The 27,031-nt window shown below is 35.2% G+C and overlaps 1 protein-coding gene across 9 annotated transcripts in view; it reads right to left on the bottom strand.

Annotated features, from left to right (window-relative positions):
* Positions 1-27,031, bottom strand: part of STXBP5L (syntaxin binding protein 5L) — a 231,754-nt gene that overhangs the window by 74,867 nt on the left and 129,856 nt on the right. For 6 of the 9 annotated variants that reach the window (XM_033134983.1, XM_033134991.1, XM_033134974.1 and 3 more), the window contains exons 19-20: positions 15,239-15,390; positions 13,091-13,162 (exon numbers count right to left, since the gene is read on the bottom strand). In XM_033134983.1, coding sequence (XP_032990874.1) covers positions 13,091-13,162; positions 15,239-15,390 — 224 coding nt within the window. The remainder of the gene's footprint in view (positions 1-13,090; positions 13,163-15,238; positions 15,391-27,031) is intronic. The other 3 variants (XM_033135019.1, XM_033135029.1, XM_033135048.1) reach the window with 1 other exon arrangement.

Here is a 27,031-nt window from a genome sequence, read left to right as displayed (position 1 = left end):
CTGGTTGAGAACCACTGCCTTAAGTTATATTAGTGTGTTTTATTTGTTTGACTCACACTGAGATTACTGTTAACTAAACTCTAGAAAACTCAGACATATTACTGAGTATTACCTCCCCTAATTTTTCTTAGTTCATTTTTTTAATTCAAAGGTGGAACCTTTTATTTTACCTACTAATTACAGTTAAATATAGTTTCTTTTCAACTTTTCAACACAAAGTTTTAGAATAAGAAAATTTACACTGTAAAAATGATTTCAAAAAGAAAGGAAACCTATTAAAATATAGAACTGAAAATCAGAGACATAAAAATCATTTGTTTCATTTCTCAACCAAATCATGCATTTTCAATTTATCCCTCTCATTCTGTAGCTCTCTCCTTTTCTTCTATGTCCCTGTCTATTACAACATAGACAGCCTCCTATTAAACACCATCTTTGTACATATGCTTCGATCCCCTCTCACCTTCTTAAGGACTTTGCTCCTTTAATTATCCCACTTGTCCCTTATTAACAATCTCTCTTTTGCTAACAATCTCTCTTTTGTTCTCTTAATCTCTATTCTGCAGTATTCACATTAACTTTAAAATATGCTCCTTATCTAAAATGAAAAAGAATACATCCTCCACTTAATACTTTATTCCAATCCAGGTACTGACCTATTTTCTGCACCAAATATCTTGGAAGAATTACCTAATTGTGTTGTTTCCCCACTTGCCTGCCACTCCTTAGTCTAATACAATTTTGGTTTCTATGCCAATATTTTTCCAAAATTACTTTTTAAAGGATCACTAACAACCTTCACAGGGCAAGACCCACTAGTCACTTTTCTGAGCGTATCCTACTTATCCTATCTGTAATATTTGATATGACTGTCCATTTCTTGAAACACTTCTCTTTATTTTGGCTTATGCAACAATATTCTCATGTTTTCTCTCTATCAAGTCGTCTTTGTAAATCCTCTGGAATTTAAATGTTGAAATTTCTGATGTCTCTATGTACACTCTTCTTCCCTCCTTCTATTCTCCTCCCCACCTAGGTAATTTCATTTATTTCTATGCCATTACATACTATCCATATGCTAAAGACTCAAATCACAGCCCTGAGATTTGTTTACCTCTTCACTTGACGTCTTCTCTTAGTTAAATGACAGACATACGAAAATTTAACATGTTTAAAAGTGAACTCTTTATTTCCTACTACCAAGCCCCAACCCTAGTTTCTTCATCTTTGTAAATAATATCATGACACAATCAATGGCTCAAGCCCAAACCTGGGAGTAATATTTGATTCTACTCTCGATATCCCACATTGAATTATAATTAGTGGTTGTTTAAGTGCTAATGGTTCATGGACCGATCCTTTTCTCTCAACAACATTGGTATCACCTTAGTCAAAGCGACATTCATTCCTTGCCAGGAGTACAATATTGGCCTCCTAACTGGCATGCTGGCTTGCTTTCTTTTTTGGCCTCACAATATTTTCTTCAGCAGTATGGATGATATTTGAAGACATAAATCAAAACATATCATTCCCCTGCTTATAATAAAACTGAATTTCTTATAATTGTTCCAGAAGCTATATAATTTGTCCCTGCTCACCTAGATATCAAAATCTTAATCCATTTTCCCCCTCAACGACTACACTCCCAGCTTCCTCAGCTTTCTTTTTATTTATAGAAGATAATTCTGTTACCACCTTAGAACCTTCTTATCAGAGGTTCACTCTGCTAGGAATACACTGCTTTCTGCCCTTCATGTGTGTTTTTTTTTAAAATACCTTTATTAAGGTTTCATTGACATTTCTAAAGTACATAATTTGATAAAGTTTGACATATGTATACTCGCACGTATAAAAAAATCTCCACAATCAAGTTAATAAACGTATCTATCGTGCCCAAGGGTTTGTGTCCTTTTGCGACCCTCTCTTCCAGTCCTGCCCATAAGTGCCTCTCCTCATCCCCAGGCAACCACCTGTTTTCTGTAACAATTCATGAGTTTTCATTTCCTATAATTTTATGTAAATGAAACCATACAGTATGAACCCTTTTTTGTTTGGTTTCTATTATGCAGTGTAATTATTTTGAGATTCATCCATGTTGTAGATATAGCTGTAATGCATTCTTTTGTGTTGCTTAGTAAACCATTAAATGCATATACCAGAATTTGTTAATCCATTTACCTACGGAGACTTTCATTGTTTCAGTTTTTGACTACTACAAATGAGTTTCTGGTTGCCATGAATGTCTTAGTATGGATATATGCTTTCATTTATCTAGGGTAAATAACTAGGTATAAAATGGCTAGATCATATTATCAGTCTTTAAGAACCTGCCAAATGGTTAGTTATACAAATATACATTCTCACCAGTAGTGTGGGAGAGTCCTGTTTCCTCCACATTCTTACCAATACTTGGCATAATCAGTCTTTTTAATTTTAGCCACTATAATAGATGTATAATGATATCTCATTGTAGTTTTAATTTGATTTCCTAATGATGAATGCTGTTGAGTATCTTTTTATAGGCTTATTTATTATCAGTATGTCTTCTTTTGTAAACTATTCAGATCTTTTGACCATATTTTTATTAGGTTGTTCATCTTATTGAGTTTTGAAAATTAAAAAATATATATTCTAGATACAAGTCCTTTATCAGATATATGCTTTGCAAATATTTTTTCCTACTCTGTGGTATAACTTTATTCTCATAACTGTCTTTTGAAGAGCAGACATTTTTACTTTTGAAGAAGTCCAATTTATCCGAATGTTCTTTTATTGAACATGTTATTCTTATATAAAAAACTTTCACCTAACTCAATGTCACAAAATTTTCTCCTTTTTTTCTAGATTTATATTAAGGCTCATGATCCATTGTAAGTTAATTTTTTAAAAAATTGGTGCAAAGTATGAAGTTTTAAAAATTACAAAGTTAATTTTTTATTCAAGGCTATCCAATGTTTGAGTACCTTTGTCTACTTAATTGACTTTGCATCTTTGTCAAAAATCCATTGTCTATATGGGTTTATTTCTGGTGACTTTATCGAGTTCCATTGATCTATTTGTCTTTGAACTAATATGAGACTACCTCAATAACACAAGTTTTTTAAAAGGTCTTGAAATTAGGTAGTGTTCATTCTCCGACATTGTTTTTTTTTTTTTAAATGAAGTATAGTTGGCATACAATATATTAGTTTCAAGTGTACAACACAGACATTTGACTATTATATATCTTACAATGTGCTCAACACAGTAAGTATAGTAATCACCTGTCACCATGCAAAGTTATCACACTATCATTGAGTATATTCCTCTTCACCTATCTCACCTATCCCTCCACTCTCCTCCCCTCTGGCAACCATCAGTTTGTTATTTATTTCAACTTTGTTTTGTTTGTTCATTTGCTTTGATTTTTAAAAGTTTCTACATATAAGTAACATCATGTGATATTTGTCTTTCTCTGCCGTGACTTAAGTCTATCTGACTTAGCATAATATCCTCTTAGTCCATTCATATTGTTGCAAACAGCAGGATTTCTTTTTTTTCTTTTATTTCTGAGTAATATTACATTGTATATATGCCCCATCTTCATCCATTCATCTATCAGTGGACACCTAGGTTGCTTTCATATCTTGGCTATTGTAAACAATACTGCAATGAACATAGGGGTGCATATATTTTTGAAGAGTGCTTTTGTTTTCTTCAGATAAATACTCAGGAATGAATTCCTGGATTATATGATAGATCTATTTTTACCTTTCTGAGGAATCACCACACTGTTTTACATAGTGGCTGTACCAATTTGCAGTACCACCAACACTACACAAGTATTCATTTTCTCCACATCCTCGCCCACACTTACTGTTTGTTGATTTTTTGATAATAGCCATTCTAACAGATGTGAGGTGATAACTCATTGTGGTTTTGATTTGCATTTCCCTGATTATTAGTGATGTTGAGTATTTTTTCATGTGTCTGTTGGCCCTCTGTATGTCTTCTTTGAAGAAATATCTCTTCCTGTCCTTTGCCCATATTTTTGATAGGATTTTTGTTGTCGTTAAATTGTATGAGTTCCTCATATCAACCCTTTATTGGATACATCATTTGTGAATATATTCTCTCATTCAGTAGGTTGTCTTTTCATTTTGTTGATAGTTTGCTCTGCTGTGCAAAGTTTTTTAGGTTGATGTCTTCCCATTTGTTTATTTTTGCTTTTGTTTCTCTTGCTCAAGAGAATATCCAAAAAGATATTATCCAAAAAGATATCAAGCAATATCCAAAAAGATATTGCTCAGACTGATGTCAAATAGTTTACTTCCTATGTTCTCTTCTACCAGTTTTATGGTTTCAGGCCTTACATTTAAGTATTTAACCCATTTTGAGTTCATATTTGTATACGGTATAAGAGAATTGTCCAGTTTCAGATTTTTTTTTGGATGTATCTGTCCAATTTTTCCAGCACCATTTGTTGAAAAGACTATTTCTACATTGTATATTCTTGCCTTCTTTGTCACAGGTCAATTAACCATATAGACATGGGTGTATTTTGGGGGTCTCTATTCTGTTCATTGTTTATGAGTCTGTTTTTGGACCAGTGCCTCACTGTTTTGATTATTATGGTTTTGTATAGTTTGAAATCACAGAGTGTGATGCCTTTATCTTTGTTATTCTTTCTCAAAATTGCTTTGGCTATTCAGTATCTTTTATAATTCTATATAAATTTTAGGATACTGTTCTAGTTCTGAGAAGAATGCCATGGGAATTCTGATAAAGATTCTGAATCTGTAGATTGCTTTGAGTATTACAGTCATTTTAATGATATTAATTTTTCAAATCCATGAGCCTGATAGGTATCCTTCCATTTATTTATGTCCTCTTCAATTTCTTTCTTCAATGCCTTATAGTTTCCAAGTACAGATCTTTTACCTCCTTGGTTAAATTTATTCTTAGGTATTTTATTTTTTTTTGGTGCAATTATAAGTGAAGTTTTTTTTAATTTCCTTCTGATTGTTATCTGTGTATAACAACATGATGAATTTATGTATACTAATTTTGTGTCCTGAATTCTTTTAGTCTTTCATTTTATTAAGTTGTATTTTCTTATCTGAGAAAATCTTTCTCTCTCCTTCAATTCTAAATACTAGCCTGGCTGGGTAGAGTACTGTTTGTTGTAGGTCTTTCTTTTCATCACTTTGAATATCATTCTACTCCCTTCTGACCTTCAAAGTTTCTGTTGAAAAATCATCTAACAGTTTAATGGGAGATCTCTTGTACATAACTAATGGCTTTTCTCTTACTGTTTTTAAGATTTCTTTTTGTGTTTAACCTTCAGCAGATTAATAATGATGTGTCTTGGTGTGATTCTTCTTTGGGTTCACCTTGTTTGGGACTCTCTGCACTTCCTGGATTTGTATGTCTAGTTCCTTTGCCAGTTAGGGAAGTTTTCAGTCATTATTTCTTTAACTAGGATTTCAGACCCTTGTTCTGTCTTGCCCTGGTATCCCTATGATGCAAATGTTGATATCCTTGAAGTTAGGGCTATTTAACAAAAGGTACTGGGCATGCTGTGGCTAGTCATTGCTTATTTGGAGTTTGGGGAACTTTGATAAATTTTAGGAAAGTCTGCAGTATGAAGTAGGCTTCTAGTGTAGAAAAGACACTGGAAGCTGCTCAGACCAGAAATTTTAATTGGGTGGGGCAGGTCTCAGGGAATCTCGGGGGTAGGGGCGTGAAGAGTGTTAGCAATGTTAATAGAGAGATCAGATTTGGGGCCCACTTGAGCCTGCTGGCTGGGTGGATGGAGGACTCAACAAAGGAGCAATGGCACTTCTCAGTGCTTCTGTTTCTAAGCAGAGCTCTCCCGACCCCTCCACTCCAGACCTCCTCCTGAAGGCAGTCAATTCAGTTCCTCCTGGTATGTCCCTGGCTCTTTTCAGCTGATGCCCCTGCATTGGATCCCACAGCAAGTGTGTTTGTGAGGGAGTGACTTCGAGCACAGGCCCCTGAAAAGGAATGCCTGAATCTCCCTCAGCCTTCCATCTCACTTGGATGAAATCCCCACTGGTTTTCATAGACACATATTTTGGGGACTCCTCTTCTTGGCACTGGTGCTCAGGCTGGAGAGTTAGGTTTGGGGTGGGACCCCTCACTCCTTAGCAGGGACCTCCACAGCTGAGATATCCTTCGCAATCTTTAATCGCCACACCATGGTTATGGGATCTACCTGTTCCTCATCTACACCCCTCCTACCAGTCTTGTCACAGCCTCTTCTTTATATCCTTAGTTATAGGACTTCTGTTCAGGTAGTCTTCAGGTGGTTCTCAAAGATGGTTGCTGTATAATTTAGTTGTGGTCATGGAAGGATGTAAGCCCAGTGTTTATCTACTCTGCCCTCTTGACTGGAAGTGTTGATCTCTTTCCCTTTGATGTACTGGTTTTCTTTAATACTTTGTTTCTCTTTATGTTTTGTGTATTTTTGTGTATTTGTAGTTACCATGAGGTTCATATACGAGTATATTCACCTATATCTATAGCAGTGTATTTTAAACTGCTAGATATTTAAGTCAAATACATTCTAAAAGCACTATATTTTTACCCCCCCTCCACACTTTGTTTTTGACATATTTTTTATCTTTTTTGTGTGTATCCCATTACTATTTATTGTAGTTATAATTTTGTTACCTTTTTCTTTTAAGCTTCATATTAGCTTTTTAAGTGGTTGATTCACTGTTATTATACATTTGCCCTTATCAGTAAAATTTTTTCTTCCCTGTATTATCTTATTTCTAGTTATGGCCTTTTCTTTTCTGCATTAAGATACTTTATTATTTCTTTAAAGCTGGTTTAGTGGGGTGAACTACTTTAATTTGCTTGTTTGGGAAACTCTGTCTCCTTGAATTCTGAATAATAACATTGCGGTGTATAGTATTTTTGGTTATAGGTTTCTTTCTTTAAATACTTTAAGTATTTCTGCCACTTCCTTCTGGCCTGTAAAGTTGATGCTGAGAAACCAGCTGATAGCCTTATGGGGTTTCCCTTGTATGTGAGTTGTTTCCTTCTTGCTGCCTTCAGGATTGTCTCTATATCTTTATCTTTTGCCATTTTTTACAATATGTCTTGGTGTGGGCCTCTTTGGGTTCATCTTGTTTGGAACTCTCTGTGCTTTGTGGACCTGAATGTCTGTGTCTTTCCCCATTGTAGGAAAAATTTCAGCCATTATATCTTCAAATGGCATTTCTCCCCCTTTCTCTCACTCTTCTTCTGGAATCCCTACCATACAAGTGTTAGAGCGCTTGATGTTTCCAAAAGTGACTATCATCTTTAAAAATTTTTTTTGCTTTGTTTTGTTTTGTTGTATTGACTGGGTGATTTCTACTATTCTGTCTTCCAGGTGGCTAATACATTCTTTTGTATTAACTAATCAGTTGTTGATTCCTTCTAATGTATTTTTCATTTCAGCTGTTGTATTCTTCCTCTCTGATTGGTTCATTATATTTTCTAACTCTTTTTTGAATTTCTCTCTGAATCCCTCTATTCTCAAGTTTATTGAGCATCCTTATGACCATTTCTTTGAATTCCTTATCAAGCAAATTACTTATTTCTGTTTCATTAGGGGTTTTCTCCTGGATTTTTTTCTTCTTTATTTGGGCCATATTCTTCTGTCTCCGCATTTTGTTTGACTTTCTGTGTTTGTTCCTGTGAGTTAGATAAAATAGCTATCTCTCCCAATCTTGAAAAAGTGGGTTTTGTGTAGACTGCATGCTGGATGACTTTGGCAGACCAGTTTTAGTCAGGGTGGGTGTGAACAGTGCCTGGTGTGCCATGTGGCCAGAAGATGTGGCTTCTTTATGAAGCAGCCTGGTGTACCCATGTGTGCAGTAACTCCCTGTTGTTTTGGCTGTCCATGGCCAGCAAGAAGAGCAAGAAGTCAGGGAAGGCCAGCCTGATGTGTGCACATTTCTTTGCCCATCTGATCCAAGTTGGGCTGTACGATGTGTTTGCAGCATGCCCTATTGCTTTAATAGTCTGTTACCCAAGCTAGGTCTGGGCAGGGCAGTCCTGTGTACCTGTACCACAGCACTTTGCTAGTTCTGCACTTTCTCCAGGCAGGGAAGCCCTATGTACTTTCACAGTAGTGCCCCAAAAGTTCTGTACTCTCTCTGGGTGGCAGTCATGCATGCACTGGCAGCAGCACCCCACTAGTTCCACACTTGCTCTGGACAGGGCAACCCTGTGCGCACACACTATAGCACTTTGCTAATTCTGTACTTTCTCCGGGACAGAATTCTGTACTTACCGTCATGTGCATTTGCATCAGTACCCCGCTATCTCTGCTATCAGTACTCCACTATCACGTTCATTGGATGGGGAAACCCCACATGTGGGCACAGCAGTGCTTTGGTATTTTCATACTCTTCTCCGGGTGGGAGAGCCCCATGTGCACATCTTAGTAGGCTGTGCAAAGCAGCACCGTGCTGTATCTGACAGATCAATCTCAGGGTGGAGCAGCCCCATGTTTGTGAGCTATGTTGCCCTCATTTTCCTGCTGGAGGCAGTCCAGGAAGGTTTGCTAGTGACACACTGCAGCAGCCCTGCAGGTCAGCCAGAGAACCTGGATAGAGCTCCTGCCCACTATCTAATTGCAGGGGAAACATAAGTAATGGTGTTCATTGGTTCCTGTGGTCTTGGAGAATTTCCTCAGCTCCTGGTGGCTATACTGGTTTCCCAACTTTCTCTTTGTGATCTCTTGTTTGTTGTGCAGAAGCTGTTCAAATGGTCCTCAGTTGTTCCTCTCAGGAAGAACTGTTCTAAATATAAGTGTACATTCCATGAATTTTTGGGAGGGGGCAAACTCATGTCCTCTCTTGCTGCCATCTTGGCCCCGTATTCCAACATGATTCCTTTGCAAAGCTGTTTTGGTTACTCTAAATCCTTTGCGTTTCTGCATGGACTTTAGAATAAGTTTGTCAATTTCTATTAAAAGTCGGCTGAATTTTTATTGGGATTGTATTGAGCTACAGATCAACTGGCAGAGAACTGACATCTTAATACTATCAAATCTTCTGACACACGGTATAATTTTTCACTTTTCTCAGAAAAGTTTCCTGGTTTTCAATGTATGAGTCTTTTACTCTGTTGTCTAATTTATGACTAAGTGTTTCATATTTTTTAGGTCAGTATAAAATTTCAATTTCATGTTGTTTGTTGTGGGTAGATAGAAATAAAATTGATTTTCATATATTAACCTTATATCCTGCACTTTGTTAAACTATTAGGTCTAGTAGCATTTTTGTAGATTTCATTAGCTTTTCTTCATAGATTATCATGTTGTCTATGAAAACAGATGACTTAACTTCTTTTTCAATCTAGATAACTTTTATTTCTTTCTCTTCCCTGACTACACTGTTTAGAATCTCTAGTACAACGTTAAATAGATGTGGATGTGAATTATAATTTTTTTTCTAGTCAGCCTGTTGGGAATAGGCACTATTTCCTTTATTTGAGTGTTAGAGACTGTTTCCTTTAATTCTTTCAGACAGGTCTTTACCTGTCCTTGGTTAGTTTCATGAGTGAAACGTGTGTGTTGATCTCTACATTGTTTGAGGAGGAAACTCTGTAGATCTCTGGGATCCCCTCATAGTGAAATGTAGCTGTTTTGGTTTCCCTGGTTTCTCATCTCCATTTCCCCAATTCAGGGAGTTGACTGTTTTTCTCCTGGGTTTTCCCTCCTCCCTTTGCAGCAGTCTAGAAACTCTCTCAGGGCAGTAAGCAAACGCAATTGCATGGTTCACTTCTTTCCCAGCTGTCAGAAATTACTGATTTTTCATTGCCTGATGTTCTCTGTCTTAAAATATATAGTTTCATTTATATCGGGGTTTTTTTGTTTGTTTGTTTCAGATAGAAGGTTAAATCTGGTCTCTATTTCTATATCTTGGTCTGAAGTGTAAATCCAAAGCTTTGTCCAAACTTTCTTATCTTGCAAAGTATCACGTAAATGTTTCTTCCACAGATAGATCCTTCCCTCTCAAAAACAGGTCCATGTTTTCCCCCTTATCTTATTTTCCTCTTTCATAGCATTGCTACCTTTTTTCCCCCAATTATAATAATATACCTATGGAATAAATGAACTTGGTTCATTTATCATTTACCATAATTTTTGCTGGTTTTTCTTCCTTGAGGCATTCCTTCCTTTCTCATTTTTTAACATTCCCCCCCCCCCAACTCGGAAAAAAACATGCAGTAAAAGAGGGAAAATATAGATAGGCCTGAGACTTTCCACAGTCTTTCACAGACTGGTTGCGATTTTGGTTTTTAACCTCTTTGTGACTTGGCTCATCTTCTATTACAATGACAGTGTCTAATATTTATAGAAGTGCTTTTACAAACATTAACCCAGAAAAGGTCCAAAAGTCTCTAAGGGAGGTAGAGATTATGATTTTTACTTTATATGTAATAAAAAATAAACTCAGAACAGTTAAATAACTTGCAAAATATTACAAATGTAATGAGTAGACAATAAATAGAAAAGGCAGAAACTGATGCAAAACTCTTTTGACCCGGCTGCTCTCTCCAAAGCATTTCATTGCTTCCACAAATCATAATCTGTAAAATACAGAGGTTTCCTTTGAGTTATAAAGTTTTATTAGTCTATGATGTGAAAGATTTGCAGGTTAGAATTTAAAGTTTTAGGGAAGGCAGATCCTTGGAGCCTAACCTACATTACAAATTGGCCAGTGAAATAGTCTAGGAAAAGACTGAAATTGAGATGTTTAAAATGAAAAGTATAACGTTCAAAATAGAATGGCATATCACTTTTAAAGCAAAATTGATATAATAAAATGTAAAATGGATTTTTGAGGGCACCTTCTCCAGTATCCTCAATTGTAAAAACAAAGTTAATTGTTTCATTTTTGAATATATTATTTCATAAATAATGGGTGAAAACTGAAAGAAAAGGTTTCTTATTATAGAATAATAAAATTGGTTTCCTACGTACCTGAAACTTTAAGAGACACAGGATAAAACAGTGGAAAGCACATTAAATCATTTTTTGCATCAGAGAGGTCTGAGTTCCCACTTTTTCTGTGTGACTTTGAGAAACTGACTTAATATCTTTCAACTTCAATTTTCTCATATATAGAGGACTGTACTGATAAATATCTTCCTCAAAGAGTTATAATGACCATTAAATAATACAACATTGAGTCAAATTGCTGAGCACAATCCCAGAATAGAATAGACACTCGATGGAAGTGGGTTAAATTTTTCCAAATAGGGACAAAGAAGATATACTTTTCTGAAAGCTAGGAAACAATTCATGAAAAGGCTGTACAGTCTCTATTGTAATAAAATTGTAGAAATGTAACCAGATTATATGATCCAATAGTTAAACTTAGAGCCAAATTTTCATAGAACTTATTTTTAAAGGCAAAAGCAGGATATGCCTTCAAGTGAATAAGGAACCAGTCCCATCAAAATATATGATTATTATCATATATTGATTATTAAGAGAAGACTTTAAGAAATCTTATTTGAAATCTCAGGGCTTGTCTGATCCCTGATGGAGCCTACTGATAGAAACATGGAGGATGTCTTTATGTACTTGTATGGACTTCATTTTACTTCTGCCTTGATGCTTTAGCTCTTTCTTTAGAAAAAAAACTATGATTTCTTTTACAAAATTTCAGTGAATCCAATAACTACAGAAGCTATTTCTACTCTCATTTGTCAAGTTTGAAAAGTCCTCTGGCTGTTTGTGTGAGCAAAAAGAGCCAGCTGTCATTCTCTATCCCACTACCATCAGCATTTACTTACTGATCTCATACTTGTGCTGGATGTAGAGGATATGAAAATTTTAGATATGGTCTTCAGGTTCTTGTCTTGCATTTGGAAAGGTAGAGTCTATGCAAAAAAGCAAGTAAACATAAACGAATCTACTGTGTACAAGCCTGTACACTGTAGGCATTTAAATAAAGGAACGGGCATAACAAAGAGCAGCAGAAGTCAACATAGATGTCACTGTTCTATCACAAGGCACCAGGAGCAGATGCGGGGTTGCTCTACGGTAGAAAACTAAAGAATACTTCTGAGCAAAAAGAAGTCACCCTCCGGACACTCCCAGGAAAATTTTAAGGATTTCACAGAGACTGACTTTCTTTAACTAGAGGAACACAGTTTTAGGTTTTTTATTTATAAGGATGTGATTCCATTAGTATCTGTAAGCTGGTGAGGCAAGGTCTGAAGAAATTCAAGACACAAACAACATAATGTGTGTGTATGTATATTATATACAAATATGAGGCCATTTGTATATATATAGTTAAGAAATATGGGTTTTAAACATAACATACTGATTTACTTATTGTAAATATCTCGTATCAATAAATATTCATAACATCACTAGCATCATCTGCACCTCCAATGATACTCTCACTCCCTACTCTTTCTGCATTCAATTTTTAGAATTCCTTACTCAACCATCTTCAGATTTGCATTTTCTGCCATAGTAAATGTTAATATTATTGATTTTTATTTGTGAACTTTATTCCCCAACTTTGTAGTGTTTGGTACCTAAAATCACTATAGAAATATGTGTTTATGTATTCTATTTTAATAAAAAGCAATTAGGACTACTTAGCAAGCTCTAAGAGATCTAATTACTTAGAAGAAGCAAATATTGTTACCCTGGTTAGAATAATTTTATAAAATGGCCAAAGGCACAAGGTTTACAAAATAAGAAAGCATTCAATTATTATTGATACTGGTATATCAGATTTATTATTTACAAGAACACCAGGGCTCTTCTTCCTTAAAACACAAGCCAGCAACTCTTGGATTAATAGGACGTGGTGTGAATGGTTTAAAATAAGCACTGAAACAATGGATATGAGTAAATGGTTCTATGATAATAACTATTTGAAATATTTTTATTTTTATAATTGTAATTAAAATTATCAGGTTGCAGTTCCATAACAAAATAAAAATTTGCATGCATGCTGAATGTGTTGTAAAAACACATTACCAAGCACAGGTGTGTGGATTTAACTCAAGCATTATTACTTAAAAATGCTACTTTCCTGACCTTTATAGAACTTACTCTGATAGGAAGTACGGATCCGTTTCGTTAAATCAGGATAAAAGTTAGACAGGCCACGCATGCAAAAGTTGTCTTTGGAACATGCCAGAACACCAGCATCAGCAGCAGGCAGAGGAAAGAGAGAAAAATAGTCTAAAGTGAAAGGAGGTGATATCATACCAGGATCTAGAACAGCCAAGATGAAGAAATTGCAGCAAGTTTAAATAATCAAATTAGAGAAAAGATATTAAAAAAATAAATCAATCAGAAAGTAAAAGGTGATAGATGAATGATGAGAATGCTGTAGTAATTTTATTTAATCAAATATCTGATAAATATAGATGGCATATTTGTCTTATTAATTTTTTACACAGCAAACTTATTTGGCTTGCAAATAATATGAATAATTTACCTCATAAATATCAAAATGGTTGTTTTTAATTTTCAGTATTAAAAAAGCTTAGGGGTTTTAGTCTTTAAATACTTTGTTTTTATAACAAAGCGAATACTCATGTTATATATTAAATACAAAATTTATGACTTCATCATGATTTTTCCTGATTTTAAAGTCATCAGAATTCTAAGCTCTAATCATAAACATTGAGACTCAACAAGTTTAAATTCAATAACAGCTGTATTACCTTTGTCAAAGTACACACTTTGTCATCCCTCTGTTGTATATCTAGCATGTAACTTAGCTGCTGTCATAGGCTCCAAAGCTTTTCTAATTGAATTGGTGCTTTCTGTATGCAAACAGTGCCTACTCTCCCCTAACATCTTCCTACTCTAGAGTCTTTCAAAAATCAGTCTCCTCTTTCCCAGTCTTGAGGGAACATTATGGTACATGTATGCACAATTTCTCTTATTCTGCCTTCCTTTCAAAAGCCAGTAGTGGCTGAGGCAGAACCTGTAGAATTTGAAATTTCCTAAAATATTGCTATGGGGTACGATTCCTAACAAAACACAAAGAAACTCCAGGTTCTAAAGCACTTTTGTTGTCCTGAAAAGGGTCAAAACTAGAAATTTGGAAAGGATTGAGGGTTATAAAAGAAAAATAGACAAAAAAGGAGAATTTCAGTATATCCAATAATTTTTCATTTGTCCAAAAGAAAATTTCATTGCCATATTCAGATGTTAAATTTGGCACACCTGCTATTTAAAAAAATAACACCTATCATCATGTAGTCCTTTTATTTTAAAATATTCATGCGTGGGTATATTTAGTAAAGTCTTCAATGTTTAATTGATTATTTTAAAAAGAAAATGTAAAAGACCTGTCTAAAATTTAAAAGAACTGTATACTATATATTTTCTGTCCACTGATACAATATTACAGATGTATTTCCATCCATGAACCTTTTAGCCCAACTAATTTTTACCTAAATTTTTTAAATTATACTATGTCAGTGGACAAATAATTATACAAAGTTTTGACAATGTTTACAAAGCTAATTATTGGATATATATACTGAAATTTCAGTAAAACTTTGAATGGTTTGACATATCAAAGCTTGGCATCATATAGAAAGTATTTCTGTTATATCCTGATTAACCATATATGTATTTTTATAGGTAAATAAATCAACTTATTGATCCTGTCACGAACAATGTCATCTTTCATAACATTTTTAATTGTTAATAATTTTTATTGCATTTGTTAAAATACCTCCTAGAAAGTCACCATCCAACAAGAAAAGATGACAGCTAAAATATGGAGTTAATTTAAAAAGTTAAAAGTAGTTAATGAAAAGTTTTTAACTTTTAACTAAATGAATAAGTACTTTTAAAATTATATTTTTAAAGGGGCCAGATATACTAGAAGAAATTATCCTTTTTAACACAATCATTGCAAGCATTTTTTTCAACTAGAGAGACTATTTTCATAGCATTTTTATATTTAATAGATTTTCTGTTATTTCCTAGGAATTCAACCTAAGATACTGGAGATGCTTCCTAACTTTAACATCAAATTGAAGTGTAAACACCTTGTTTACCCTTTCAAGGATTTTCACTATGTTTCTGCCCAATTTTACTTACATAGTATTGGAAATTATGTTCACTTTAGATTGTCATGCATTTTAATAGCATCACAGAAGAAAGACAAGAAATATAAAGGTAAGGAAACAGATGAACTAATAAAGTTCATAAACATTTTGTTTTATCTCCTACCTGCAATGAACTGCTTGTTTTTTCGAGGAGACCGTGGTTGTCGCTGATATAGGTCACTCGATCTATATAGGTCAATAGTCCCCATGCTTAACAGTACTGTCTTCTGTATAAAATCCACCACAGCCAACCCATTGCAGTTCCCAAATGCAACTCTGAGAGGAAAAAACAAAAGTAAGTAGAATGTATCATACCAACCATTATTAATTTTACCTTTGAATTAAAAGTAAGATTATTAGATTGTAATGCTGTGGGGTTGAGGGTGTCAGGCAGCGATTAAAGTCAGGAAGGATATTGTGCTTTTATGTAGGCTAGGTTCGCTTTGTAAATAGCCACGACTACTGCAAATAACAGGAATGATATGCAATAACATGTTATCATCAATTTAAAAATGTAACTAGTGATTACCCAATCTGCTCTTTAACTTGGTCTTACACTTTTACAGAATAATCCTACAACATCTTTTTGCTATGCAATGGGGAAATAACAGGTCAAGAAATGTCACAATTTTAAAAGCTACAAATGCTTAGGTATATAATTAGATGCCTTCGGACAATAAAATTATAGCTATTCAGCTCCAAATTAGTTTTCTTCTTCAACAGAGTATATTTTAACCCAAAATATTACATAAAAATTGACATAGCTAAAGTTGTGATATAGCTAAAGTTTTCACTGTAGTAGATATAAATAGATATAACTTTTATTTACAAAAATTAAAATTTTCTCATTCTTTTGTTCATTTTTTCCCATTTATTAAAAGACAAAACCATTTGTTTAATTTCATAACTAAATCTCCTGAGAAATTTAAACTGCCCTCCTAAACTGTTACTTTGGTCACCTCAACCACTAGGCATACAATAACTTTCTTTTTCCTCCATTTACAACATGCCCTCTAAATAAAAAATTGTAAATCTGTGCTTTTTGCTTCCTAAATGAAATATACACTCGTTGTATGAGTGTTGTTTTGCTCATTTTATATAAGTTCCATGTTGTTTTATTGCTTAGGTTGAATCTAGTTGGCATATCATCCATATACTCTGAAATTAGTTCTTTCTACTCCATCACATTGCCTTCCTCACAACAAATTAACAGTTCTAGGATACTAGATGTTTTACTATTTCACAGACTTATACACCTTCCAGTAGACAGATTTTGGAAACTGGAAAAAATAATGACAGTGAAAAGATCCCATCTTTATCATTTTATAGGTTTCTGTATTTTGCTGTGTATAATGCACACTTTTTTGTCCAAATTTGTAAGGAAAAATAAAGATGTTCATTATACACAGGTAGTACTAATTCCATATCTATATAAATGTTTTTAATTATTTTATTTATGCTTATGAGTTAAAAGTGTAACTCTAGAAGTCAATAATGATGTCCACATGCAAAATAATACCCTGGTATACAATAATAGTTGAACTTAGAAAGAACTTGCAACTAAAGTAATTTCAGCCAATGATTCAACAAAATGCAATGAAAAGTGTGTTGTTGTTCAGAGTAAGTGACTATGACTTGATAAGATAGGTGATGCTGACTTTATTACCATAGGGTAACAGCACGTCACTTTAGATGGGAGCTAGCAATCTAGCTGATATCTTTACAAAAATTATTGGAAAATCTCTTGAAAAATTAAAAAGAAAGATTTTTTTCCCCTGAAAATTTGGGCCAAAAACGTGGGTGCGCATTATACACGGGAATGCATTACAGATGGCAAAATACGGTATGTTATTTTGGGAAAAATTAATGAATCTTGCAAGGCCTATTTCTTTACTTTATAATGAGAATTATAATACAAGATTTATCTAGTTCACAGGGCTTTTAGGAATATCAAATCAGAAATTTGTTGTTAACATACTTTGAAAAATTTCCATAAAAATGTAGAATTAATCTCAATATTATATATAAATGCAATATTATATATATTACATACTGTGTAGCAAGTTAATATTTTTAAACTTTTTATGTTAAAATGTAGTTAATTACTTCAGCTTACAGGCATAATAGAGTTCCTAAATGCAATACTGACAGGAAAAAAAAAGGCAACAAGTCTATCTGACAACAAAAATAATTATTTTTATCTTTGAATTAAAAATAGAACTACTGAACTTATGTCAGCATCAGAGTACAGTAAGACTTCCTGATTTCTCTCCTTCAACTTACAACAAATTGGACAACTATAATCCAGCAAGTGATTCCATGCTCAACATGCAAACATGTCTGAGAGACTCGTGCATTGAGACATCAGGAGGTGGGTTTACAGACGTAAGCAGTATGGTAGTAAAGACAGAGACAGAAGCCCTGGAAACAGTCCTGTTCTTGCAGCAGCCCCAGCTGATGTGGTAGCAGTAGGAGGTTGGTTGAAGCCCTAAGTCAGCAGCCTGGAGAGGACCAAAAGCACCATTCTGGCATGAGTGGCTAATACACATTGTGGCTGAGCCCATTGACAGGAGATGAGATGCGGTACAAAGGTGTGGCAGCCTCAGTCTGGAAGCTTCCATTTCCAGGGAAAAACAAAGATGCAGACGTGCAAACCTGCCTCCCCTCACTCTCCTGTCACCCACCGGGCTCCAGCTGACATAGTAGCAGCCCTCGCTTGGCAGCCCAGAGAAAGTCAGTGTGACATAAGCATCATTCTGGCCTTAGTAGCTAGAGCACACTGCAGGTAGTCCCAGTGAAAGAACAAAAGCTGTAACATATGAACCCTTTCTTCCCTACCCATTATGGTGGAGCCTGGTGGAGGCACCTGGGACACTTCACATAGTACAGTGTGGCTGGTAGCCTTTGGTTGCAGGGAGAGAACACCAGAAATTCACATGCCTGGAGCCTCAGCACCTGTCATATCCCACCATGAGGGGGCTATGCTGAAATAGAAGCAAACTGCTCACAGAGCGGATGCCTACATCTTTGGGGGAATGCAGTGCATTTTCCATAGCTGATGTGACATTGTCCCACTGAGGTCCCAGAAGTACCAGTAGTGTAGAGAAAACGAAAACTTGTACTATAGCATGATCTATTTGAAAACAAAAGAAAGACCACTACTTATCAACCTGCTAAATTGTTAAAAAACAAAACAGTATCTAAAGATTTCTATATCTCAAATGCCCACATGGAGAAATAACCAACGTAGCTCAAAAAGAAAATGAAAAGTCTCCCAAAAACAAACTCAAAGATATGGAAGACTGTGATTTAAATGATAAAGAATTTAAGATTGCAGTTCTGTAAAAACTCAACAAGACACAAGAAAATTCAGAAAGGCAGTAGAGTGATCTCAGGAATAAAATCAACAAACAAAAGGAGTACTTTACCAAAGAGATTGAAACTATAAAAAAAGAACCAAACAAACTCTGCAGTTAAAGGACTCAGTGAGATGAAGAATGAATTAGACAGCTTGGGAAATACAGAAGACAATGTGGAAGAGAGAATTAGTGATCTTGAAGACAAAAATTCTAGAAATGACTCAGGTGGAAGAAAAGAGGGAATTGATATTTAAAAGAAAACAAAAAAGAAAGACCTCTACAAGAAGCATGTGACTCCATTAGAAAGAGCAATATAAGAATAATGGGGATATCAGAAGGAAAAGAGAAAGAGAAGGGAACGGAGAGCCTTTTCAAATAAATAATTGATGAGAACTCCCCAAATCTATGTAAAGAGCTAGATCTGGAATCCAAGAGGCTGACAGAACACCTAATTATCTGAATGCAAAGAGATCTTCTCCAAGACACATTATATTAAAACTGTCTAAAGCTAAGGACAAAGAATTCTCAAGGCAACCAGGGCAAAAATGACTGTCAACTATAAAGGAAACCCAATTAGATTAATATCAAATTTTTTTTTTTAGCAGAAACCTTACAAGTTAGGGAAGAGTGGAATCAAACATGTAAATATATAAAAAGAGAAATCACCAGCCAAGAATAATACAGCTAGCAAAGTTTTTCTTTATATATGAAGGAGAAATAAAGGCTTTTCCAGACAAACAAAAGCTGAGGGAATTTACCACCACAAGACCTGCGTTACAAGAAATGTTGAAAGGTGCTCTTAAAAATGAAACAAAAAGACAAAAGGATACAAAACTGTGAGTATGATGATAGACAGACAGAAGCAGGAAATTGTAACTATTTCAGAATACAGTATTAAACAATTATAACATAAAGGTTAAAGTGGGTAAAAACATTTTTAAAAAAACTATAGCTCTACAAATTGAAAATGAATGCATATCATAAAAGGGATAATTTGCAACAACAACAAAAACAAAGGGGTTAGGGGAAAGGACTGAACTTGCTCAGGTGAACGAAGAGAAGATGCACTCAGAAGACAAAGGACTATTGTATGTATAAAGCTTTTTATTACATAAACCTAATAGTAAATAGAAAACAAAAATCTAGAACAGAGACACATAAAATAAAAAAGAAGGAACAGAGGGAAAAAATCATAGAATACCACTGAACTAAAATAGAAATACAAGGGAAAAAGAAAACAATGGAGATACAGAATAACCAGAATCAAAAGATAAATGGTTGTAGTAAATCCTCATATATGAATAATCACCCTAAATGTAAATGAACTGAATTCACCAATCAAGGATCAGAGTAGTGGGATGGATTAAAAAACAAGACCCAATTATATATTGTCTTCAGGAGACCCACCTCAGCTATAAAGACAAATATAGATTCAAAGTGAAGGGGTGGAAGATGATACACCAAGAAAATGGCATCCAGATGAAATCAGGCATAGCAGTACTTATAACAGACAAAATACATTTCAACATAAAAAAAAAAATGTAACAAGAGAGAGGGAGCACACATTTAGTTTCTACTAGTGGCTGCATTTCCCAGGCCTTAGCACTCAGACTAGAATTAAACCATCAGCAATCCTGGGTCTCTCACTTGATAGCAGATCTTGGACTTCTCAGCCTCCATAATCATGATCTTCACATTTACTTTTTAGTGTGATGGCATTAAAATAAATCTGAACAGGGCTTCCACTCAAGATAGCAGAGTAGGTAAAGGCTGTACAAACTTCTTCCCACAACCACATCAAAATTACAACTAAACTACAGAACAACTACCAATGAGAATCATCTGAAGTCTAGTTAAACAGAAGTTGTATAACTAATATACATAGAAGAAGCCATGGTGAGACAGGTAGGAGGGATGGAGACACAGAATGGGCTGGTCCCACACCCCTGTGTGGCAGCTAAAATTTGAGAGGAATATCTCCGCTGAGGAGTGAGGAGTCCTAACCCCAAAACAGGCTCTCCAGCCCAGGGTTTCATTAATGGGGAGAGAAGTCCCCATGACTTCTGTCTGTGATAGTGTGGCTGAGTGAGAGTTGCTGAAGTCCCAAGCATTCTTAAAGGTGCCATGCATGGAATTTCTTGCTGACAGACTCACTTGCTCTGAGCTCCAGTACTGGGGCAGCAGCTTGAAAGGTGTTAGTGACATATAGGGAGAAACTGGATTGTCTGGCTCAGGACCAGGGCTGGAGGGGCAGCTTTCTTCCAGATAGAAGTGCTGGAAAAAGCCATTGTTCCTTTGTTGAGCCCTCCCCACGCCACAGCTTGCACATACAGGAGCGTGCCATATCTGAGTCTCCATCAACCTAAATAACACCTTTCACCCTGCCCTAGTGATTACCTGAGATCCTGCCCCAAAGCAAATTCCAATGGCTTTTCCATACAAACGGCCTATCTTGACTCATGCTGTAGACTTTCTGAAAATTCTCAAAAGCCCACAAAACCCAAACAATCAGGATTTAGCCTCGATGTGCCCCATTCCTCTTGCTAAGCAGCCCCAAGATTGACACCTCAGTTCACAGCTTAGCTTCTCCTAGGCACCTCCAAACCCAGCACAAGTGGCAACCATCTGCAGAAAACTTTGTAGCTCATACCAAGTGGCCCTGGGGAGGGCACAGACAGTGTGCACCATCCAAAGAGGTCCCAGGACTAACATACCTGGTGGCTAGCTTCAGACTGTACCAGAGCACCACCCAACCACCTCCACAAATGACACACTCAAAGGGCAGACTCCGCAGGCACCACAGTCCTGTTAAAGTGAATCCTGGTTCACAGGGTAAGGCCTTCCACAATAGCTCCTCCACTGTAAGCATGGCCAATCCTCTCAACCACCCTGAGGGTCAATTCCTCCCACTGATGTGCTAACAGCAATCAAGGATCAACTACAACAGAAAGGGACAAACCTGGAGCACCTGGCTCAGGAGACCAGGGAGACTGTGCCACTAGGTCCTACAGGACATCTACTACATAAGGTCACTCTACTAAGACCGGAAAACATAGCAGCTCTACCTCATACATAGAGACACAGAGAGGCAGCCAGAATGATGATACAAAAAAACATGTCCCAAATAAAAGAACAGAACAAAACTCCAGAAAAAGAACATAAATAAAAGGGAGACAAGTAATCTACTAGATGTGGAGTTCAAAACACTGGTAATAAGGATACTCAATGATCTCAGTGGGAGTTTCAACAGAGATAGGAAACATAAAAATGGAGATAGAAAACATAAAGAACCAGTCAGGAATGTAGCATACACTAACTGAAATGAAGAATACAACAATTCAGATGAAGCAGATCTAATCAGTGATTTGGAAGATAAGGTAGCAGATAACACCCAGTCAGCAAGATAATACCAAGGACAGCAAAAAGATAAAAGAATAAAAAAAAAAAAATGAGGACAGTTTAAGATCTGAGACAACATCAAAAGCAGTTAGTTATCTATGAGGGAGCTCCCATAAGACTGTCAGCTGATTTCTCAACAGAAACTTTGCAGGTCAGAAAGGATTTGCACAACATATTCAAAATGATGAAAAGCAAGGACCTACAACCAAGATTACCCAGCAAGGCTATGATTTAGAGTTGAAGGACAGATAAAGAGCTTCAAGAACCATTTGTGACAACACTGTTGGTGGGAATGCAGATTGGTGCAGCCAATATGGAAGGCAGTGTGGATGTTCCTCAAAAAATTAAGAGTAGAATTACCACATGACCCAGTAATCGCTCTCTTGGGTATCTACCCAAAATATCTGAAAACATTGATTCATAAAGACATATGTTCATTGCAGCTTTATTTACAGTAGCCAAGACATGAAAACAATCAAAGTGTCCTTCAATAGATGAATGGATAAAGAAGTTGTGATATATATACACAATGGAATACTATTCAGCCATAAGGAAAGATGAAATAGTACCATTTGCGACAACATGGATGGATCTTGAGATTCTAATGCTAAGTGAAATAAGTCAGACAGAAAAAGTCAAGAACCATATGATTTCCCTGAGGTGGTATATAAAATTGAAAACAACAAAAGAACAAGACAAACAAATGAAGAAACCAAAACTGATATAGACAATAGTTTAGTGGTTACAAGAGGGTAAGGGGGGAAGGGGTGGTAGGTGATGGTAAAGGGGATCAAATATATGGTGATGGAAGGAGAACTGACTCTGGGTGGTGAACACACAATGTGATATATAGATGATTTATTACAGAATTGTACACTTGAAACCTACGTAACTTTACTAACCATTCTCACCCCAATGAATTTGAATTAAAAAAAAATATCTATGTATGACTATAAAAAAAGAAAACCAAAAAAAAAAAAAACACCAAAAAGTTCATCAACACCAAATCAGTATTACAAGAAATGTTAAAGGGACTTCTTTAAGTAAAAGAGAAAAAAAGAAAAAAGAAAAAATATGTATAATAAAATGGCAATAACTACATATCTATCAACAATTAGTTTAAATGTAAATGAATTAAATGCTCCAATTGAAAGATATAGGGGTGGCTGAATGCATAAGAAAACAAGACTTTTACATATGCTGCCTACAAGAGATGCACTTCAGATTGAAGGACACATACAATTTGAAAGTAAAGGGATGGAAAAAGATATTTCATGAAAATGGAAATAAATAAAAAAAGAATCTAGGGTAGCAATACTTATACCAGACAAAATAGACTTTAAAACAAAGGCTATAACAAAAGACAATGAAGGACCCAGTAATTCCACTTCTGGGTATTTATCAGAAGAAACCCAAAGCACTAATTCAAAAAGCCATATGCATCCATATGTTCATTGCAGGATTATTTACAATAGCCAAGATATGGAAGCAACCTGTTTATCAATAGATGAATGAAGAAAGAAATAGTGGTACATATATAGAATAGAATAATACTCGGTCATAAAAAATAACAAAATCTTGACATCTACAACAACATGGATGGACCTAGAGGATATTATGCTAAGTGAAATAAGTCAGACAGAGAAAGACAAATACCATATGATTTCACTCCTACAGTATGTGGAATCTAAAAAACAAAATAAATGAACAAACAAAATGGAAACAAACTCATAGATACAGAAAACAAACTGATGGTTCCCACATGGGAAGTGGTTTGGGGGATGGGTAAAAAGGTTAAGGGATTAAGTACAAATTGGTAGTTAGAAAATAGTCATTGATATGTAAAGTGTAACATAGGGAATTTAGTCAATAATATTGTAATAACTATGTGTAGTGTCGGATGCATATTAGATTTATAGAAGTGATCACTTTATAAGTTACATAAATGTCTAATGACTTGCTAACTTGAAACTAATATAAAATTATTTTAAAAAATGATGAGAAACAAGACAAGGATGTCCACTTTCACCACTCTTATTCAACATAGTATTGGAAGCCCTAGCCACAGAAATCAGACAGGAAACCAAATAAAATACTTTCAGATTGGAAAGAAGTAGTAAAACTGTCATTATTTGCAGATGACATAATACTATATATAGAGAACCCTAAAGACACCACCAAAAAAATTTTAGAACTAGTTAATGAATTCACTATAGTAGGATACAAAATTAATATTCAAAAAACAGTTGCATTTTTATACACCAATAACAAACCATCAGAAAGAGAAATTAAGAAAAAAAATCCAATTTATAATTACAGCAAAAAACACCCCACAAAACCTGGGAATAAATTTGACTGAGTAAATAAAAGACCTGAACTCAAAAAACTATACACATTGAAGAAAGAAATTGAAGAAGATTCACAAAAATGGAAGACTATACACTGTACATACTGTGCACATGAACAGAAAGAATTAACTTCGTTAATGTCTATACTACCCAAAGTAATCTATAGATTCAATGTAATCCCTATCAAAATGCCAATGGCATTTTTCACAGAAAAAATAATCCTTAAATTTAGAAAAAATAATCCTTATATTTAAATGATACCACAAAATACCATGAATAACCTAAGCAATTTTGAGAAAGAACAAAGTTTGAGTTATCATGGTACCTGATATCAAACTATTCTACAAGTCTATAGTAATTAAAATGAAACTGTACTGGCATAAAAACAGATACATACAGTGCAGAATAGAGAGCCCAGAAATAAATCGACAGCTATCAGGTCAATTAATTTATGACAAAGGAGGCAAGAATATACATCGGGGTAAAGACAGTGTCTTCAATAAATGGTGTTGGAAAAACTGAACAGACGAATGCAAAAAAAAAACAAGAAGAAGGAGAAGGAGAAGAAACAACTGGACCACTTTCTTATACCATATATATAATCTCAAAATGGATTAAACACTTAAATGTAAGACCCAAAACCATAAAATTCCTAGAAGAAAACATAGGCTGTAAATAAATTCTTTGACATCGCTCTTAGCAATATTTTTTTTGGATATGGCTCCCCAGGCAAGGAAAATAAAAGACAAAAGGAACAAATCGAGCTACATCAAACTAAAAAGTCTTGCACAAGGAAGGAAGCCATCAACAAAATGAAAAGACAACCTACTGAATGGGATAAGATATTCGCCAGTGACACCTCCAAGAAAGGGTTAATCTAAAACATAAGGAACAATACAATGTAACATAAAAAAATCCCATTAAAAAATGGACAGGGGACACAAATAGACGTTTCTCCTCTTTGGATGGTCAATAGACATACGGAAAGATGCTCAACATCACTAATCATCAGGAAAAAGCAAATTAAAACGACAGTGAGATACCAACTCACACCTGTTAGAATGGCTATCATCAATAAATCAACAAACATCACATGTTGGTGAGGATGTGGAGAAAAGGGTACTGTTGTGCACTGTTGGTGGGAATGCAAATTGGTGCAGCCACTATGGAAAACCGCATGGACGTTCTTCAAAAAATTTACAAAAGAGCTATCATATGACCCACAAATTCCACTTCTGAGTATTTATCCAAAGAAATTCTAAACACTAATTTGAAAAGATATATGCACTCCTATGTTCATTGCAGCATTATTTACAATAGCCAAGATATGGAAGCCACCCAACTGTGCTCAGTAGATAACTAGATAAAGAAGATGTGGTACATATATAGAATGGAAATTTACATAGCCATAAAAAATGAAATCTTGCCATTTATGATAACATGGATGGATGTAGAGGGTATTATGCTAACTGAAATAAGACAGAGAAAGACACATTATCATATGATCTCACTTATATGTGGAATCTAAAGAACCACATAAATGAACAAACACAACAGAAACAAACTCATATGGTTCCCAGATGGAATGGGGTTGGTAGGCTGGGTGAAAAAGGTGAAGGAATTAAGAAATACCAAACAGTCACAGTGATGTAAAGTACAGCATAGGGAATATAGTTTATAATATTGTAAAAACTATTTATGGTGTCAGATGGGTATTAGCCTTATTGGAGGATCAATTTTTTAAGTTATATAAATGTCTAGTCACTGTGTTGTACACTTGACATTAATATAATATTTAATGTCAACTATAATTGAAAAAAAACATAGTTAATTCAATCAAAATGATGTGAGAATAATAGGGAGGGAGGGAGGGAGGGAGGGAGGGAGGGAGGGAGGGAGGGAGGAAGGAAGGAAGGAAAATCCTTCTCTTTCTCTTCCCTAGAGAAGATTTGCTTATACTCCAGAGTAAAGATATGGTGTCTCTCCAGATTGGAGGATAGGGAGGTCACCAGTAGACCTATTTTCAGAGCTGAGCTTTTCTGTTTGTTTATTTGTTTTTTAGAGCTGAGTTTTTAAAACTTGGAGTTCTTCTCTTATAATACCACTGCACACACAGGTACCATCTCTTCCTTGCCATGTTACTCTGTTGTGACTGAGGCTCAGTGAACTGGTGCAAGATGTTTCTCTAGCTGTTGTTTTTGCTGTCAATAAAAAACTATCTTTGTTTCTGACCCAGAGGCCAGCTTTCTGTCAACATATATATAAACAAAAGTGTAATAGGCTGTTAGCTTGTAAGAGGGAAAAAAATCTCAGATCTTGTGCAGTGTCTGACTTGAGAGTTGCCCCTTGGTAAATTGTTCAAAAGAGTAGAACAATCAATTATTAGGAGAAAATAGAGCTACTCAGTTAGCTAAACTTGATTACACTGATCCTTGGGATATATTTCCTGGTTTAGACTTAGGCCAACTAGGATATTGGACAGCAAGTAATTCCAAATATTTTTTATACTAATTGTGATCGCTCTTATGTTTTTCTGCTTCCTTGACATCTAATATCCAGGTATTAAATATTGCTACAAAGCTATTATCCTGGGCACTATTCAACTAATAATATCCTTCCTCAAGTGACTGAGGACCTTGTAGTACAGACCTGGCATAACTCAGATGGACATATTCCGAAATGATGATAAACATAGTACACAAATGTCTTTAACATATGTCACAAATTAAGCTAAGGTCTTCTGGAGAAGTCATAAATAACTCAAAATGGTTTAGTTGATGATGCATAAAGCTGCCCAAGAACAAATACCCT

The sequence above is a fragment of the Rhinolophus ferrumequinum genome, chromosome 2 (genome assembly GCF_004115265.2).
Source record: "Rhinolophus ferrumequinum isolate MPI-CBG mRhiFer1 chromosome 2, mRhiFer1_v1.p, whole genome shotgun sequence".
NCBI lineage: Eukaryota > Metazoa > Chordata > Mammalia > Chiroptera > Rhinolophidae > Rhinolophus > Rhinolophus ferrumequinum.
Note: the sequence above shows the minus strand (reverse complement) of the source record. Positions and strands in the feature narration are given on the sequence as shown.